This window comes from Chroicocephalus ridibundus, chromosome 4 (genome assembly GCF_963924245.1).
Source record: "Chroicocephalus ridibundus chromosome 4, bChrRid1.1, whole genome shotgun sequence".
Taxonomy (NCBI): Eukaryota; Metazoa; Chordata; class Aves; order Charadriiformes; family Laridae; genus Chroicocephalus; species Chroicocephalus ridibundus.
The window spans coordinates 14,763,950-14,783,990 of NC_086287.1; the positions used below are offsets into that span (position 1 = coordinate 14,763,950).

At 38.3% G+C, this 20,041-nt stretch overlaps 1 protein-coding gene across 1 annotated transcript in view; it reads left to right on the forward strand.

Moving 5' to 3' along the window:
* The window catches only part of INSC (INSC spindle orientation adaptor protein), a 100,015-nt gene that overhangs the window by 68,779 nt on the left and 11,195 nt on the right, over nucleotides 1-20,041 (forward strand). The window contains exons 7-8 of the mRNA XM_063332361.1: nucleotides 7,457-7,628; nucleotides 9,647-9,825. Of these exons, the coding sequence (XP_063188431.1) occupies nucleotides 7,457-7,628; nucleotides 9,647-9,825 (351 nt within the window). The remainder of the gene's footprint in view (nucleotides 1-7,456; nucleotides 7,629-9,646; nucleotides 9,826-20,041) is intronic.

Genomic DNA, 20,041 nt, shown 5'->3' on the forward strand with positions numbered 1-20,041 from the left:
ATCTCTAATTTTATCATATATGAACACAAATAGCTCTCCCCTACTCTTGTATGTTGCTGAGACTACAGATAACACAGTCATTATTGTGATTGTCTTTTAGCTATGACAGAATAGGAGAAAGAGAATGTAACAAATGCTGAGTACAAAGGCCATTGCAAATGGTTGGGGTTTTTCCAAGCCACCGTACTCATTTGTGCTCAGTAGTTTTCATTCTGTTTTGTCAATGTATCCCAATGCTATAAACACCTACATTGGTTGAGTAGAAGGATCTGTACTACAGATGGCTTTTACACAACTGCAAGCGAATTCCTTTGCAGTTTCTTCTCCTTCTGCCTTTTGTAGCCACTCAGCAACTATCCTGTAGAATTGGAGGTATGTGAGAGCTAAATCAGGAAAGTTGGCTGGTTCACCTATGTTTGTAGAGGGTAGTTTGTAGCAACGTAAGCTGTGATTTATGGGAGTGGGAATATGTGAAGTCCTTGGCTAATAGCAGTGCAGTTTCTGGTTTGTTTTATCAACTACAGATATAATACTTTAAAAGTCTTACCCTTCATAACAGTCCTCAAAATTGACAGAGTTCAAAGCCAGCTTTTCCCTTATTCTTGAAGCAAATACCAGAAAGAAGTCTGGATGTCAATCTTAATGATTTTGTCCAACGTTTCTGTAAAATTACTTACTCTCTCTTACCTCTTTGACAAACAGTTGTACTTTTTAGCTGCAACAAGTTTAGAGCATCTGTGAGTGCCAAAGAACATGCACTGTGAAGTGACTGCTTGACTGCTTTCCCTAGGTTTTGTAGGGAGGAAAGTTTTACATACTATTTATCCTTTCACTCCTTTAGTCAGCCCAGAATAAGGAACTTGTTATTTCGTCTTGCTCTGCAGATTATTTCTTCCTGGAGTATGGCTGTAAGGTTGCTACTTAGGTACTGCCATATTTAATGCATCTTTCAAGCTGATATAGAATCATAAAATCATAGAATTGTTGAGGTTGGAAGGGACCTTTAAGATCATCGAGTCCAACCTTTAGCCTACCCTGACAAGAGCCACTTCTAAACCATGTCCCTAAGTGCCCCGTCTACCCTTTTTTTAAACACCTCCAGGGATGGTGAATCCACCACCTCCCTGGGCAGCCTATTCCAATGTTTAATAACCCTTTCAGTGAAGAAATGTTTCCTAATATCTAATCTAAACCTCCCCTGACGTAACTTGAACCCGTTTCCCCTCATCCTATCACTTGTCACCAGGGAGAAGAGGTCAGCCCCCACCTCTCTACAACCTCCTTTCAGGTAGTTGTAGAGGGTGATAAGGTCTCCCCTCAGCCTCCTCTTCTCCAGGCTAAACAACCCCAGCTCCCTCAGTTGTTCTTCATAAGGTTTGTCCTCCAGACCCCTCACCAGCTTTGTAGCCCTTCTCTGGACACGCTCCAACACCTCAATGTCCCTCCTGTAGCGAGGGGCCCAAAACTGAACGCAGTACTCGAGGTGGGGCCTCACCAGTGCCGAGTACAGGGGGATGATCACGTCCCTAGTCTGGCTCACCACACTATTCCTGATACAAGCCAGGATGCTGTTGGCCTTCTTGGCCACCTGGGCACACTGCTGGCTCATATTCAGCCGGCTATCAACCAACACTCCCACGTCCTTTTCTGTCAAGCTGCTTTCGAGCCACTCTGCCCCAATCCTGTAGCGCTGCATGGGGTTGTTGTGACCCAAGTGCAGGACCCGGCATTTGGCTTTGTTGAACCTCATACCATTGGCCTCAGCCCATCGGTCCAGCCTGTCCAGATCCCTCTGCAGAGCCAACCTACCCTCAAGCAGATCAACACGCCCGCCCAGTTTAGTGACATCTGCGAACTTACTGAGGGTGCATTCGATCCCTTCGTCCAGATCATTGATAAAGATATTAAAGAGAAGCGGCCCCAGCACCGAGCCCTGGGGGACACCACTTGTGACTGGACACCAACTGGATTTAACTCCATTTACCACCACTCTCTGGGCACGGCCATCCAGCCAGTTTTTTACCCAGCGAAGAGTACACCTGTCCAACTGCCTCTTTTATTTATTTATTTTTGAGAGAGAAGGTTGAGATATTTTCTTTTCACACCATATAACAATACTCCTCATATAGATCAGATCACCTTCACACCTCCCCTTGATGGCTAAACACAAGGAAGAACAAACACCTCTTCATTAGCTTGGCCACGTTCTAAAGGAGGAAAGTTTAACAGGGAAGCTTTAGTTGAAATTGCACAGAATCATAAAATCAGAATTGTCTAGGTTGGAAGGGACCTTTTAGATCGAGTCCAACCATCAACCTAACACTGACAAAACCCATCACTAAACCATATTGCTAAGCACTACTTCTGCCCATCTTTTAAATACCTCTAGTGATGATGATTCCACCACTTCCCTGGGCAGCCTGTTCCAATGCTTAATAACCCTTTCAGTGTAAAAATTTTTCCTAATATCCAGTCTAAACCTCCCCTGGTGCAACTTGAGGCTGTTTCCTCTTGTGCTATCACTTGTTACCTGGGAGAAGGGACCAACCCCCACCTCTCTACAACCTCCTTTCAGGCAGTTGTAGAGAGCAAGAAGGTCTCCCCTCAGCCTCCTTTTCTCTAGGCAAAACAATCCCAGTTCCCTCAGCCGCTCCTCATAAGACTTGTTCTCCAGAGCCCTCACCAGGTTTGTTGCCTTTCTCTGGACTAGCTCCAGAATCTCAATGTCTTTTCTGTAATGAGGGGTCCAAAACTGGACACAGCACTCAAGGTGGAACCAAAGCACCCACTCACAGTCAATTTAGATACAAAGCTAAGGTTATTGCCAGCATTTTTAAAGCTACTGAGATGGGAACCATTCAACCTTTATTCAGTCCCACACTATTCTGTAGAGTATTCAATATGGCTTATAAATTAGGCCATGGCCAGTAATGTACAGCAGTAGTTATTAAAATCATTGCGGTTTTGTTCCCTGGTCACTGCTGCTGCTATGGAATTGCTGCAGTAGCTTTGATTACTTGGAATAGTATTTGTGGACATTTTAATGGCATCGCTCCATTAATATATCATCTCACTTTAAAAATAGCTGACCAAATCTTGATCTGGTATAAATCAGCACAGTTCTTAGTGGAGCTAAGGCAGTTTTTATCTGCAGAGCACTTGGCAGGGCAACTGTTCAAATAGAAAAGATCATCGTGTGCAAGCTAGAATACTTTGTCCTTTTCCCTTCCTCTCTTTCAGCATAGAAATCAAACAAGACTTGTAGGCCTTCTACAGGTGCAGAATATGTTACAGAAGTTGACATCGGATATAACTCAGTCTTGATGATCAGGAACTCATTTCATGAGTAACAAGTCATCAAAATAACAGTATATCGATTCTGTTGAATGACATTTTCAATGGAGTTGCAAAATAGCGAAGTGACTTCATGGTTCATGCAATGGTCTCAGGAGTGAAGTAGATTGTGTTCAAAGAATGCTGAGCATGGGAGTAAAACATTTTCTGAATATGATAATTTTTCCTTCCTTCTCTGTCTCCCTCTTCCTCATCCCATGAATTTTAATGTGTTTGTGTTTTTATCCAGCTATGCAGTTTCTATTTACTCTGATAATGTTCATGTCTTCACCTATATAGTTAACCTGTCCTAGCTTCAAGTTGGAGGTGCTAATACACAGCATGTGTGAAAGGATAAAAACAAACTCTGATCTGTCACTTCTTGAATGTTTGATGCAGCTTCTGCTTTTGAAATTCTCCTCTACCCTCCGGGGAAGGTTGAGACAATGTTTAAGAGGTGATCCCTTTGTGATTTTATTTCCACATTTGCGGTCTTATATCTGGATCTCAGCATTTCCCTTCCAGTCTTCCTTCAAAAGTGCTTTGGAACCTGCTGGTGGTGCTTACCAGAAGCACCCAGTTGTAGGCTGATAGTGTTATCCATGATTTGACAGTGGGAAATGAGCCGATAGCCCATAAGGCTATCCAATCTCAGCAAGGTGACTTGGAAGATCTATTTAGGGAATGCAAAAAAAAACTTTGAGAAAGCTTACCAATATGTATAGATAATCTGAGTGTTAAGAGTGGGCAAACAAGAATGTTAGAGAAAGTCATAGTATGAGAAAAGGCCTTCAGCAGCATTTTATACAACTGAAGACACGTTATTAAAAAGGAAGCAATGGGTCTTGGTTCCCCGAGTGGCATGGAAAGCCTGCCTTGAACCTCCTAATGGAAAGGAGAGTTAGGACTGTTGTTATATATAGTATTTCAAATCATGAAGTCATTAACACAATTCATCCCAAGTTCTGTACTGGTGTCTTTAACAGATGCCTAGTTTTATTTAGTATTTTTCAGAGGAAGAACAGGTATACTGAAGAAAGAAGAGGGCTTCCCCAGAACTCATTCATTCCTGTTGCAGAGAAAAGGAATTATTTCCTTTCAGAAGACTTCATCGATGCAGTAAAGCAGTCACGTATTTATTTTGTCACTTGGATTAAGTTTCCATAACAGGGCTACGCTCATAAGTATCTAAGTTCCTGGCATTTTTCCAGTTATCAATATTGAAATATTAGTGATCAAGCATTTACTGAATGCCATTCCTCAAATGCAGGGTCTCCACAGCAACTTGTTGCATTCATGGAATTCATTTGTTTGCATTATCTGGCTAACTGGTTCTTTTGTATTGCCAAGGTGATGAAGAGATTTGACATTTAGCTGATTACTTCACCAAAATTAAACAGAAAACAGGGCAGCCATCCAAAGTTCCTTTCAGTGTGAAAGCTAATTATAAAAATGCTTTGAGCAGCAATTTCTTTTTGGATGTTAAAGTGCTTTTATTAGATTGTTCCCCTGTCATTTTAAAATTTATTGCTAGACACTTATAAATGGGGTTGCCTGCTGGAGTAGAATTATTTTATTTTATTTTCTATATTTAAGATGTAAGACAAAAGTGTATAGAGCAAATTTTAGGCTGAATTTGTTAGTATTTTACATGATTCTGAATAGAAAGGAAAAAAACTAACTAGTGCTGGCTTTCATGGATCCAAAATATGTATTTTATCTTTAGGCGGAATAAAAATATATATCCACTTCTGTTTACAATTCAGCAGCTCCCAATTTCCAAAAACAATTACTTAGCAAATAAAAAAAGTCAAATATGTAATTTAAAAGTTGAGTACAGCCCTTGTATTGTTAGAAGCTTGTATTTTATAGTGTAGATATAAACAATCAGTGGTGATAGAAAAATCTAACCATGTGCTTGTACCTGTCTTTCATAAGCCATTAGTTGTTCTGAAATAGCATAAAACTACTATAAAGTCATTTTGTCGAGGTCATTGAATAAGAGTTGGCCAAGTGAATTTTAACCAGTAAATTTAGAGCTGAAGAGCGCTGTATCCTGTTACCAGATCTTAGAAGAAGTTTCTTGTGAAGTAGTGGAATATATTTATTGGAATATATTTAACTTTTTATACTGACTGTTGTTATTAGCATCCTTTGGACCCTAGACAAGGTGTGATCTGCGGAGGCTTCAAGGTGACAAAGTTGTGGGGTTCTGCATATGATATTGTCTAGCACACTTTGGCTATTAAATCATCTTGTGAGGACATATATTAATTCTTGACACTGGGATCTATTAATATACCTTGAAGCCGAGTGAATTATGTGAATCTGCTCTTTCAAGCTGTAGACTTCTGCCATAACTAGGAGGAAATATTTTGCTGTAGGTAGATTAATGTTGAAAGCTTGTCAAGAAAAAGTTTAATGTTGAAAATTTATTCTTCCTCTCCTTGCCAGTACTTGAGCTTCTTCTATACTAAGTCCCATTTGTAATCTGAGGAAAAATAGACATATAATTTCTTTTGTATTTATCTATGTTATTAGAGTTCCAATGATATAGTCTATTGCCTATTAAAAAGTGCGTCCCAATGAATGATCTTCCAGAGGGTAATTTTTGCTCCCATCAATCTGAGAGCTTTTCTTGTAAAATATAGTAACTGTCAGTGCATATCAAATAATTTAATTCATGCCCATTGCAGGGTAAGTAATTAAGATAACTCAAGATTCTGTATTAATAAATAACAAAAATGTGAATAAGAGATTTGCTAAATACCCTTTGTGAAGATAATGGATAGGTCTTAATGTGCATGTTCTGAGGAAGCTTTGAATAGACAGAGAACGCAATCAGAACAACAGACCTAAGAAAGAGTCTTGTTGAGTGTACAACACAAATGTGGGTTTGTTTTTGTTTGACTGTTAAAGTACACTTCAGTGCTAAGCCTTCATAACTCCTCTTTGTATCTATAAAGCATCCAAGAAACATGAAAGGCAATTGACCCCATACTTTTTCAGAACTTCAAATAAATAAAAAAGTTTTTGTTTTTAAGTTACTCAGTGAAATTTCTAAAGCTCTGATCATCTGTAAACTGTCCCTATATTTACATTATTTTCATTTATATAAAGATTTTAATTAGTGAATTTATGTGGATTTGACATAAACATGTCATAATCAATAACATAAATCTTCATGCTCTGTCCCCTCTAAGCCCATCTACCTACTTGCTTGACAACATGATGAATTATTCAGGTATATGTTGAACAGGGGGAGAAACGTAGTTCTGTTAGTTTGAAAGTTCACACATTGTTCAAGACTGTAGACAGTCCTTGTCTACAGAGAACCTTCCTTTCCTGGGTTGGGTTGTTAACAGATGATACGTTTCCCATTGGCTATGCTGTGTTGCAGTCTTTCATTGTCCACGGTCTCCTACAAACCACAGCAAGGTGTGCATATACGATGTACCTGCTTAATTTGTGCAAGGAATGAATTTAGAACACTCCAGATACTCTAAAAGCATAAACCTATGTACATTTTACTCATTTTTCTGTTTCTCTTCCAAGTAAGCAAGGGATATACGGATGTAGCTTTAATATGAGAGCTGTGCAAGCTCATCAAGTGCATTTTGGCCAGGGTCTCTCCTCAATATTTTTTTTGATCCTGCATTAGCTTTGTGACAAATTCAGAAAAAAGTGGCAAAAAACTAGTCTCTGAAGAACTTACTGCACACTCAGGCTTGAGTCTCGCACTGGGACACACTCACAAGAGCTTAAATGCGGCTGTGGCACAGTAGCAGTTAGCATTTGCTTGTCGGAGCTTATTTTTGAATTAATGTTTAACTTGAGACGTCTGTCAGAAAAGACTTGTTTGTTTGACCAGAATCAATTCAGCAGAAACATTAAGGGAGAAGGAAATGCAAGACTTTTTGCTGCTCAACAACTTTTATGCTGAACTCATTTGTATTTGCTAAATTGAAACAACTTATGTCCTAAATACCACCAAGTTTCAGTCATTTTTGAAAACAGACTGAGTAGTTTAGCCACAGCCAAGAAGAGAGAACTGTAAACCCATCTTTGCTTGCAAACGTATTTCCTGGAGTATTTCCAAACTATACCTATTGTTTTTCCACAGGTTGATGGGATACTGTGCCTGGCTGACATTCTTACGGATAACACCCATTCTGAAGCTACTCATGCAGAAGCAGCAGCAGTAATCGCACAGATCACTTCTCCACATCTCACATTCACTCAGCATCTCAGCAGCTTTCTGGAAAATATGGAAGAAATTGTAACAGCACTTGTCAGTAAGTTCTTTATGGGATTTATGAGTCTTCCCAGTTAAAATGACAGCTTGGGGTAGGACTCTCTTTCATTAGAAATATTCCCTAAATAATGCTTGCCATTCTTTCCTTGACAGATAAAAGAACTCAGTCATTTTTAATTCAGAATTAGGGCATTCTGCAATTACATAGTATTTTCTACTGCAATCCATATTTGAATAGAATTTATGCATATTTTTCAAAATAATATCCGTGTGAAATTCTACCATTAGAGCCGCAGAAAAAACTCAGTGAAGTGTCCTCTTGTCCCATGTTTGTCTGTAAAAGATCAGTTTCTAATAGCTGCTAACCTTTATGCCTGTTGTATTTTCTAAACTTCCTAGAACTCAAACTCACCACTGCATCTACATTTGTATGATACTTCAGAGGAAAAGAACAATATCTTATAATCTATGGGCATTGTTAGAAGAAAAAAAAAAATCTTTCTGTCTTGTCTAGGCCTCTGATCCATGGTAAAATGAGGCAAAGGTAACAGCAAGATTTCCTTAACCTGGGTCAGTGAGGACACTTCAGAAAAATAAGATGATATTTCTCATGACTTTCTAAAAAGAGGAATCCCTTATTTCTGGCACTGTGCTCCATCCCTCACAAATACCCGAAGCTTTCATTCAAGCATTCTCTTCCTCTCTCTGATCTGGAAACTCAGTTTCCCAGAGCTTCATGTCAGAAAGTACAGTTTGAGTCATCTAGTTTGATTTCTCATGTATCAATACATCTGGGTATTTCTCTAGTGAGCCTAATGGTTACAGTTAAAATACAGTGCTTCAATTTTCATGCATGGGTTTGGTTTGGTTTGGTTTAATACAAGAGAATAGTATAGTAGTGCCAATGCTTGAGGATTCTGCAGTGGCTGGGAATTAGCTAGGCATTCTTTGATATGCCCAAACAGAACTAGTACTGCAGAAATCAAGGAAAAAATTTAGTCCTGATGACCAGACTATCCAGCAACAAATACTGAAGGTTCTGCCCAGAACCTGCCCTGGGTACAGCAGGTGCAATTAACCTATGCTGAGCTTGGTTCTGCTGTAGCTAAACTGCTAGAGGCATCTGACTTGAGTTATTTAAGATGTTTTTCCAGGTTGTTACAGTGTACCAGAGTCAAGGGAAAATCTGAACAGCTGATCCAGAAGATATTAGCAGGTGGAGCATATCCCCAGTTGTCACTGTTTAAGTTCCACAGGAATTTTAGTAGTATATACTCTGACCAAGAAATGCGAGCATTAAAAATAGAACATGCATAACTTTGGAAGAGCCCTTTCACTAATCACACACCAGTTTCCTTGTAATATTTATAACTCAGTAATTGAATTACTGTAATACGTTTAATTTTTAAACCATGCTGAAATCCACTTGCCAGGTGATTCAGATCTTAGTTAAAATACATGTGTGCAAGGAATTAAAAGGGAGCTGTGTCTTCAGCACTTCTTATTGAAGCTGGAAAATATGCAAGATGATCTTTGACTACAGAGAAATAGGTTTATAGGTAGGCAACACGTATACGTATCTTGTTCTAAATAATAGGATATATAGCAGAATTATTCTCTTATGGATCGGTTACTGTTAGTCTTCTGACTCCTGTATTTCATTTTATTTAGTTATATCAAGCTTTATGTTGAACAACATTCAGTGGAATATTCCCTGTAGAATGGCATACTTGGTAGACCATCTCATTAATTAGATGCGTGTTAGAAACACTTGGTGTCTACGTTCATATTTACCATCTTTCCCTGCTTTTGTGGTTCAAATGAAGGTGCCTAACATTAATATCGCTTATAAAGCACCCTAACAATGTGACATATTATATAAATGACTAAATTAAGATTATTGTCTTTGTTTTGTTTTGGTTTTTTATCTGAACTTGGTCTCAGATACTAAGATTACTAATGCAAGTTGCAGATGCTTAAATATTGCTTTGAAACACCTAACCATGTTTTTTGCAATGAAGGAATTATTTTTATTCAACTTACTTTCTGCATTCCTAGAACTGTGCCAAGAAGCCTCATCTGGGGAAGTTTTCCTGCTGGCTTCAGCAGCTCTTGCCAATATTACTTTCTTTGATACTATGGCTTGTGAAATACTGCTCCAGTTAAATGCAATGAAGATTCTTCTAGCAGCATGTTCAGACAAACACATAGTGGATACTCCATATTCCCGAGATCAGGTGAGTGGTGTCTCAGTAAGATGCTGTCTGAGCACATTTGTGTAAAAGCCAACAGGTTTCAGCTCTATGTTTGTTTTGACATAGTCAATTCTAAGTTGCTTTCATGTCTTCCATTTTTGGTTCTTTTCAATATATGGCTCTTTCTTTATCTGCTTCTGTTCCTTTTTATTATGAGCATTATGAAATATGACAGCTTTTAACGTGATTTGGGAAAAAAAAAAAGGTGAAGTTCCATATTTCTAAGATACTAGAAATTTTTTTTGTCATGAAGTTGGCCAAACAGTGACACAGAGGCCCACAGAGTCTGTGGAATCTCCATCTTTGGAGGCATTAAAAACTTGACTGGACAGAGCTTTGAGGCAAATAAGATATATACGGAGACTGCAGCCTAAATATACGATTGTCAGTTCAAAGATGAATTAGCTCCAAAAGCTGACTAAGAATCTGATCCTCATCCCATTGACGTCGGTGGGCTTTGGATCAAATCCGAACTGTGTGGTAGATGGTGTGCAAATTGTACTGGCAAATACCATTGATGTACTTTTGGATTTCCCTTTCTTTTTCACCATTTTTTTTAGTAAAGAGACACAGAAAATTCAAGGTTTGTGCTTATACACAGGTGAAGTCAGATGGAATTCTCTTGTTCCTCTCAGGTACTGCCATGCAATGGAAACGTTGCAGAGGCACTGCTTATTTGGCATCTCAGTGATGAATTTCACCTCAGCAGAGTAACAAGTATGAGGCTTGAGGGTTTCAGTAGCTATTACTAAGGGATGGAGGTTGCTAGTCAACTCTATTAACTTCTGTTTATGAGACATTGTGAATACAACTAAAAGTCCGTAACTAAAAGTCCATAATTCAGACCTCACGAACCCATTCCCTTCCCACCTCTAAAGCAGCCAAAAGATGATTTATGGTAGACTTGGGATCTGCACTGCCACAGAAAACTCTGTGTACCCTTCAACAGGAGACAGGCCGTGATAATCAAGGCACAAGGGGTGTTAGAAACTGATTATTTGTGATCTAGAGGGGTTACTAGAGCTTCTTTAACTTCTATTAAGAGCACACAGTAGGTTTCCAGCTCAGCAGTGTTTCTGAAAAGATGGATTTAAGCCATAATTACTATATTGCTCTTTAGGCAAAGTCAAGGACATCAGCTGTGGTGTTTGTATACTATTATTACATACGTACAATTCTTTATGTTCTTTTTTTTATTCCTCCTATACGCTCTCATAGTTTTGATTTCCGTATTTATTTATGCCCTCATCTTAATTCTGCTGTCAGTTGTGGATTTGCAGTTTGCTCTGTGGGTAGCATAGCAAACCCCTTCTTTGTATGAGGAAGGCAGGCATTTAAAGAAATATGTATGACTTTATTAGGTAACAGGCTAGTTCCAGGCCTTTTGCAGCTTGCAGGACATCTCATTAGCTAGAGGAATAGAGAACTGAATGGCTTCTTTCCAAGAACTGAGATTTCATCCCCAATAACCCCTTACATTCCTTCTTGGAATGAAAAGTCAGATCAGAACTGTGTGATGTTTTCTGTGGTGTGCTGCATTAAGTTTCTGAGCTGCCTCCTTGTTATCTCTGCAGCAATGGGGACTATGAAATCCTGCCTTGTGTTGCTCTGTTACTGAGCACCTGATGCTCAGGTGGAAGCTGAGTGCTGCTCATCTTGCCTTTAGGAGCTGTCAGTGTTGCTAGTCAAGCAGTTCTGGTAATGCAACAGCCTGAAGATAAGTCTTCCTTTGACTTCCTGAGCAAGTGTGTGTTTGAGTAGATTACTTACCTTTCAAAAGGGTACTTGTTTCAGTGTTTTGGGGGGAGGGGGAGAAGGTGTCTGCCAATTATGACAGTTTTATGGAATATTTTGCTTTTTAATTTGCTCTGTGGCTGGTTGTTGCAATGAGGAAAACACACTCAGATAAAGAGAAAAACAACACTACAATACTGTATGTTATAAGGGTATTCTAAATTGCCATTTGGGGTTTTGAATATATACTTTTAATTCCTTTTAGGTACATAATATAGTTACTATCTTTTCCCATTATATATTTCATTATGTCCCAGCCAGAAGTCATTTGCCTAAGGACACGTAGATTAAAGTTGAGTAGGTTTGGAAATTTTTTTGATTCAATATTTTATTTTGGAATATGCAACCACTGTGGAATACATTTTTATGGACTAATGTCCATTCTGATGATCAAGTCATCCTGGCCTGTAAAATAGATGAATTAGAATTAAGCTATACTAAATGTTGAAACAATTATAGTAAGAATAAGATTCATAGTAAATACAACAAAATATGGTCTAATTATCATAAAATGTTATAAAAGAGCCCCTCAAACTTAAATGCCCTCTTTTTCATACAGAGCTTTAATTTAAGTAACACAGTTATCCTATAGAAAACTGTGCAGTATTTGTAAATGCATTACCACTTTAGCATTACTGCTGATTTAAGAAAATTGTAATTTGCTAAAATAGACTGAAGCATGCTCACTGTAAGCCAAAAATAGGAGAAAGATGGCTGACGTGCAAGGAAGGAACAGTGAGTTTTGTTTTCATTTGTGCCATTTTATCTCATCTTAAAGTGACGGTATGTCCTTCTTTACAACCTTTTTCTAAGGACACCTAGCATTGATTAATTATCACCCTCCATGACAGTATAAATATGTAACATTCCGCCCAGGAGCTGGATGTCGGATGCATTGTTTGTTGCCTGCAGAAAGTATTTTTCTGCTCAAGCACCTCTAAAAGCGTTCTGTCTTTTGACTTCTGAAAAGCTTTTGTGTGCAAATGGTAACAATCTTTTCCTGCCTTCACTATCTGAAAACCAGTCTCCTTCCTCTTTCATTTCCCAGGCAGCGTTAGATTAGGTCAAGTAAGAAATCCAGAACTGAGTGCTGGACTTAGTGATGAACAAGATAATTACTATCCATTTTATAGAAGCATGTATTGCTTCTGTAACCAGCACTATTACATGGGGATTGCTTAGTTTTATAACAAAATACTTTGTACAAGAGTCATCAGGTAAAGTGATAATTTCCAGATGCCTTAGCCTCTAGTTTTGGGTCAAAATGGATATGAATGTGCCACGTTCTTTTTCTTGCTGCAGATACTTATTTTCTGGATAGCAGGATTTTTACTTCAAAGGAGGATCAGAATATTCTTTCAGATGGGTTCATGCCTAAATTCTGCAGTGTAATGTATACAGTCAGATGTCTTAATGGAGTTTAAGCACTGTCAGACGGGTTTAGCCAAAACCCTTATCATTCAGAGCCATCTTTACTTTAACCATCATCTTAGACTCTACACAGAAAAATATGAAATATGTATGTTTGTGCACAGTGTTTATGTATAATAAAATTTTTCTCTCTGCATTCCCACTTGTCTCTTCTGTGTTGCTAGTATTCTCACCTTACCTGTGAAGTTGCGGAGGTACAGTCTAACAGCTTCTGATCTTCTGTTATTTAGGCAGACAAAGAATGAATGTGCAGTGAACACATCGATTTTAAAGTTGTTATTTCTAGGTCTAAAATCAGCGAATTATGTTTCGAAAAAGTTTGAGGTGGAAAAAGGCTTTTAAGTTGGAAGGAGAAAATGGAAATAGTTGCTGCTGTTTTTCTGCTAAATTATTTCCTATTTTCTTGGTGTTTGGGAGATGCTGCAGGCTCTGAAGCTAAGACCTGTCTCATTTAAGATTTGAAACTTAATACCATTTATTCTTCTTCGTGGTTCCAGATCCTTTTCTCTGCTTTTCCTTTTTTTTCAGGGTATTTGCATTTTCCTTTTGTTGCCTTCCCCCCCCTCTTTTTCTCCCACATGGGATATTGTAGGGTCAAAAGGAGAGCAGAGACAGATATTATTTTAACATAAAGAAGTTTTGATTTTTAAATGTTGCCTAACAGCTATTGAAAGACTCTGAGAGCAGTGTTTTTAAGGAGAAGAACATTAACAGGTCTTTTAGACTTCTTTTGAAAATCCCTGCCTGGATGAATGGAATTTGCAGTACTACTTTCCAATCTGAGTTTCTGAGGAATTTGTTACTCCTCGCCAACTGCTTTTTTTTCCTGCTGCTTGTCATGAAGACTGTGGGATTCCTGACTCCATTTTGTTAAACCGCTGACCAAATTTTCACATATGTATGGAAGCCAGTATGGGCTAACAAGAACTGGGACCGTGAAGCAGAGTTTGGGCAGTGCAGCCCATGCTAGGTGCCCATCTTCCTTGCATCTGACAACAAGTATTAGACAAAATCGTTACTGGTCAGGGGGAAGGCAGTTGATGAGAGACCTTTTTAAAGTTGTCTTCTTGGAGCAAAATAAGTATGGAAGAGGGACCTCCCTCTCCTGGTTGGATTAGAAGAGGAACAGCCCTTCCACTGCTGAGCCATCGGCTGGTCTCTCCCAGAGCAGAAATGCATGTGGTACCCTGGGACTCAATCACCTATGGTATGTTACACAAGCAGCCAGTGACAGGGCTAGGAACAAAGCTCGGTGGTCTGCCTCTGTCAGGTCTGACTTCAGTAGGCCTAACCTTCCTGTCTAGTTCTTGAAAATTGTTTTCAAGATCTGCTGCAAATAATATTTAACAGTCCCGAATGGTTCGACTGCATGCTCACACATCCTTTCTGCAGTTCAACACGCTTTTGTAGAACTACATATTGTGGGTAAAAATGCAACACAAAGCCTTTATATAAGGACAACTAGGTCATAAAAGGCTATCTGCACAGTCTTCTTGCACACGTCTCCATTAATATCTAGCTCTGAGGTTAGTATAATGATGACTAGATGTGCAGTTGGAATTGCTTTCCCTCGTAGTTTTCTGGCAGTGAACTGTGGTTGGCAAACTATATACTAAAATTGTGTGATCCTTTCCAGTATTGACTAGATCCCACTGAGAAGACATGTTTTCAACTAATATGGCTAGAAAGAGAGGTGATAAATTGCATAATTAAGTTATTTAAAAAACCTTAAGAAATGAAACAAGAAACAGGACAGCCAGTAACAGATGCAAAAATGAAAATTAGGCCAGAAGTCACAGGATTGTATCTGAATGTTAACCATGCCATTGTATCATTGATATCCTAATTAGTTTTCTGTGTAAGAGTGTAACTGCTTCCCTGATGTCCTTTCTTTATTTTTAACTGGTTATCTCTGTCTTTACACATACATTTGAACAATATAAAAATATAACTAACAGTATTATAGACTGGCATTATGTGGTCAATGTTACAGATTGTTACATTTCAGGGGTCCAATGCTGACTCTCCCTCTTAAACACTAAATCTTTTTGAGACAAAATGCCTGTTTAGTCACAGTTCTGCATTTCACATTTAGATTTGATGCAGGATAAGACAAAGTGCTCCAACTTGCAAAGCAAGAGGTTCAGTTGGAAGAGTAAAAGCTCAGTTGAAGTTCTCTGCTATTCTTTGCTAGCTTAGTGTGGTGAGGTTTTTATTCCTGGGATCAATTCCTAAGATTGCTGCTGCTCTGATTTTGAAGAACAAATTTAACTTCTCTGCATTTTTGTTTAATCATCTGTAAAGTTGGGCAGACACTGCACTTACTCAGTGTAAAGTCTCTCTAGAGGAAACATGCTATGTCAGCACAATTCATTGCACTTTTTATTTTCTGACCTTGCTGCCAGGTTCACAGTACAATCAGGCTGGTGCTGGGCTGTTTACTGCAGAAACTATAAACAAGAGACTTTGCCTCAGGCTGTACCAATCATAAAGCTGTAAGCCAGAGATATGCATTTTGCTGCCTTTTGTCTGCATTTTGTCATCTTTTTGTCTTCAGTCCTTCAGGAAATGAGATAGCACATTTCGAACAGCCTCTGAGTTTTGCCACTGATCTTGTTTTCCAAAACAGAATCACTGCGTAGGTGATAGTTGTGATTTCAGTCTTGGTTCTGAACAGGTGAGCTCATAAACAGTGTTTCTACAGATTACAGTTTCTTATTTCTTTTTCCTCCTCAAGTAGAAAACTGTTACCTTCTAGGATAGGCACCAGCAATTACCTCCTGACCACTCTGCTTGAATTAGTGGCAGTTGAAATACTTCTCTGTGCTTTCTGCCTCCTCTAAAATGGGAGTAAGTAAGTTTCCTCCCACATACTCAAATGCTGATTCCAATTAGACAAGCAAAGTTTTTTTCCTGTAACTGTCCGTTGGCTCAGGCAAAATTGTGCGCTGCTCTAGGGAGACCAGACGTCTTGGGTGTCTTTGGTTGATCCAGTCAGTTTCAAAATCTAAGAAGCTTTCTAATACTATGATGGAAGTCTGAGGGATGATTCCCCCACCCCATCCAGGGATTTTCACATGAAAGACAGAAAATGTGGCCTTAGAAGTGAGGGAGGAGACACACTCTAGCTCCATCACTATTTTAGAGTCATATGACCTGGTTTATGGGACATGCCCATTCACCATGTGACCCATGCAGGATACATTTCCTATGCCCTTCTTGAAAACAAAAAAATATGAGAATCTGGTTATTCTGACTATTCCTTAGCTAGATTAGCCAGCAATATGAAGTAAAGTAAATAAAAATGTAGTAAAGATATACTTCATTCCAAAGGATAAGATTCCTTTAGTTTTAGTCTCGCTCTGCTTCAGCATTCCAAGATTATAGTTCCCTGACACAGTCTCAGAGAACACCTAGACTTTGCAAGCAGATCCTGTCTCTAATTGCTGTGATTTTATGGGATGTTTGCCTCTTCCAATCAGGTGACAGAAAGGCCTATTGATCTACTTATCTAGGTGTATTTCTCTGTTTTCAGGGAGAAAACTGAATTCCCAACCACAAAAATGACTATCAGAAGCAATGGGAATTCAGTTTTCTATTTTAAGCAATATAATGTACCAGAGAAAATTTCTAGAGATTTCTTAGCAAAGTTTTTTCTCCCAATAAATAGTATCCTGAAAGGTTTTTCTACCTAGACTTGATGTAATGCCTGTTCTGATTCCCTGCTGTATGTACTCTTCTGCTATCTCCTTGTGGATTGATCTTGAGCTATGAAGTTTAGATGTTTTTAATTTACATTCAGAAACAAAGACTCCATCTTGCTTCTGATTAGTTGTCGGATGCCCCTTTGTTTCTGAAGATAGTATCTGGAACTTTGCAGACACACTCTGATATATTCTTATGTCATTTATTTGAACAAATTACAAAACACTCATAATATGTAGAAAAATTAATTTTACTTAGCAATGAATCAGCCTTAAAGGAGTAAATAACTAAAAGAATTAGCAATTCTATATTGATCTACTTTGCCACTCAATTAAATTACTTGCTAATTCTCATTTTGAGCTTGTGTCTTTCTATTTATGTTGGGACTGCCAATAAAAGCTTGCTGAACAGTGTGCCTTTATTAAGGCACACTTAATAAAGATATATTAGCATCAGAGCTTCCACCTTTGTAGACACCTCCCCTTACCCCAAGTGAGGTAAGTGACCCTCAAATGTGAAAGATATTGCCTCTTTAACAGGCTAAAACGTGTGCTTTAATCTTCCAAATCTGATTGCATCTTTCTTCCCAAGTAGCTTGTTTCACAATAATGAGAATCCCTTTTAGATCATCTTAAATCTCCCATTAAGGGAAAGTTATCAGAGCAGCCTTCTGTTTCTTACGTGCTCTTTAGGTTTAAACCTCTTTGTTACCTAAAGCATTTAAGATTTATGCTCTCAGTGCATGTATCTTAGTTTATAACAAAGCATTTTCACCTAGCTTTCACTTTTGCAACAAACGTTCATTACCTTTGTGCACTGGTTAATAAGCGTTAGTCACCATTAGTTGTTTAGAAGAAAAAAGTGTTATTACAGCATTAGTGATTACATTTTTTTAGCTAGAGAATTTCCGAGCTGACTGTTGTTCTTCAAAAGGTTTTGAGCAAAACTATTTTAAAGGCTCTTAATTAACCATGGTTTCTCAAATTTAAATCACTCTTGACAATTGAAATTCCTACGGTTCAGTGGAACGCAGACTACAGAACTGGAATGGAAAGTTCATCATTCATAAATTCAGTAGGTGTGAAAGGTTGGGTGAGTGGAAGTGAACTATGTAGAACTAAAACCACTTTTCGAATTATAAAAACATACTTTGTTTACTAGAGTAACCAAAAGGATCAACACTGCTAATTATATAATAATGGCTGGTATTGTCACTACAGAGACGTATCTGCATTTATTATCTGTTTACTTATTTTACCTATAGAAATAGAGATTTTTAGTTAGGTTTTAGATTAATTTCCAGGGCAACTGCAAGACTAGCAATATGATGCTACACTGACATTTGAAAAGCATGAAATATCTCTATTATTTTTAAGTTTATTTATTAAATAGGGAAATTTTCCATGGACCTAAAGGGGACCCCCTTCCCTGCAAATATCCCTGCATACTTAATTCACCAACAAATCATTTAAATGCGAGCGTTCAAAGCTTTTGTTTTTGGGTATGTTTTTTTAAGCTCTGAAAGTTAACTCCTTAGTCTTTTAGTCTTTTGAAAAATCTTACTAGTCCTAGTGGAACTATCTGCATGTTAATATTTTGATCAGTTGTTGCCTTTTCAGAAGGTGCTAGAACATGAGCTGGTCTGAGAGTTCTCTTCATGGTATTTTGTGTTTCACAGTGTCTCACTGCTATGTGGTTTAGGTGTGTAGAGCATAGCACGTATTAACAGGTAGGTGGCGAACGCAGGGATAAACCTGCATTTATCCTGTTCCTCTGGTTATTTTTAGGAGTGTAAATCACGTCACACTGACTTGAATAATTCAGCTTTCATCTGGTGGCAAACAAATGTATTAGTTCATTATTTTTTGATCAAGTCTATTTTTCTGTCATGTTCATTACTACAGTGCTTTTAGGTGTGCCAGTTCCCACAGAGAAAGCTGCAGACGCCAGGTTTATCACAGCCCTGCCATAGAGAAGCACCTGCAATTTTTGATGGATCTGGATAACAGAGTGTGGACTAGCCTGGGTTAGTCTATTGAAGAGTTCTGCTAGCATACAGATATTGGAGATGCATGGATCAAGATCTAGCTCCAGAATGCGTCTGCCTAGCAGACATACAGATGCTGAGGCAGGGAGTGGGATCAGTTCTTGCAGAACATGGTTTCTAAGGGAGTCCACTATAATCCTACATTAGATTTGGCAATAGAATGTGACATCAGATGGTTCATTAAAAAATTCCACGTACGATGAAGCAACATATTTTTTTTTCTCTGGAAAATCTCTGACTGTCTTTGCTTAATAGCACACCTGCAGGTCCCACATATCAAGGTGTCACTAAGGTACTGGAATTTGTGGGTGGCTCCAGCACAGACGTTCTGCATGGTATGCTACTGCTGGCCAATGATCAGAGCTCACGTCTCCTGTCTTCAGGATATCTTCTTTTTATACTTCAAGCTGACTACAAGTTCATTGTATGGCTTAGGAATCCAGAAAAATTACAAGAATCATAAATTGTCTCAGGTGCCAGTCCTTTATAGTCTTGGAGTGTAATCTTTTACAAGATATTTCTTGAACAATTAATGAAATAGATACTAAATATTTCAGTTGAACAGTAGAGTTTCTATGTTAAATATTTTCAGTTCTTTCAAAATTATTTCAATTCTGAAAGAGGTTTTGTTATCTATTTTTTTCCAGTAATTTTCATCTATTTTCCTGGTGGAAATGAGGCTTAGCCAGTCACTTTTATCTATATCTGTTTGTGCACTCCATGTCTCACAATAAAATCTGAACTGGTTTGCTCATTCAACAGAACTTCGCAGTTATTTTTGAGAGACTGCCTAAGGCTTTACAAAATTTGGAGCCAGATAATGGGCAAAGAGAGGCTAAGATAAAGACTGCAGCATGAGCCTATGTATCATACCAAAAAAAATCTACAGTGGGCGAAAAGTTCTGTTTATGGTTTTTGATCAACTCTTTTCTCAAAAGAAATGAGACTTCATTAATACCAGTGCTCACGGAGGTGTTGCTTTTCAAAGCAAATTGAGTCTACATTTAAGTTTGTGTTTTCCTCTAGAGACTTCATCTTTAGTTTTAAGCTTCCTTGAACTTTGGTCTGTATTGCAGAGGAAATTTTTGTGTAAGCTGCATGTATACTGAATTTTAAAATGGCAAGTATAGAAGAAATACAGCATTTGAAGTCAACTCTTTATTCAGCTTGCCTATGATGTGTTTACATTATGCTATTTCATGTTACATTGTTTATATCACA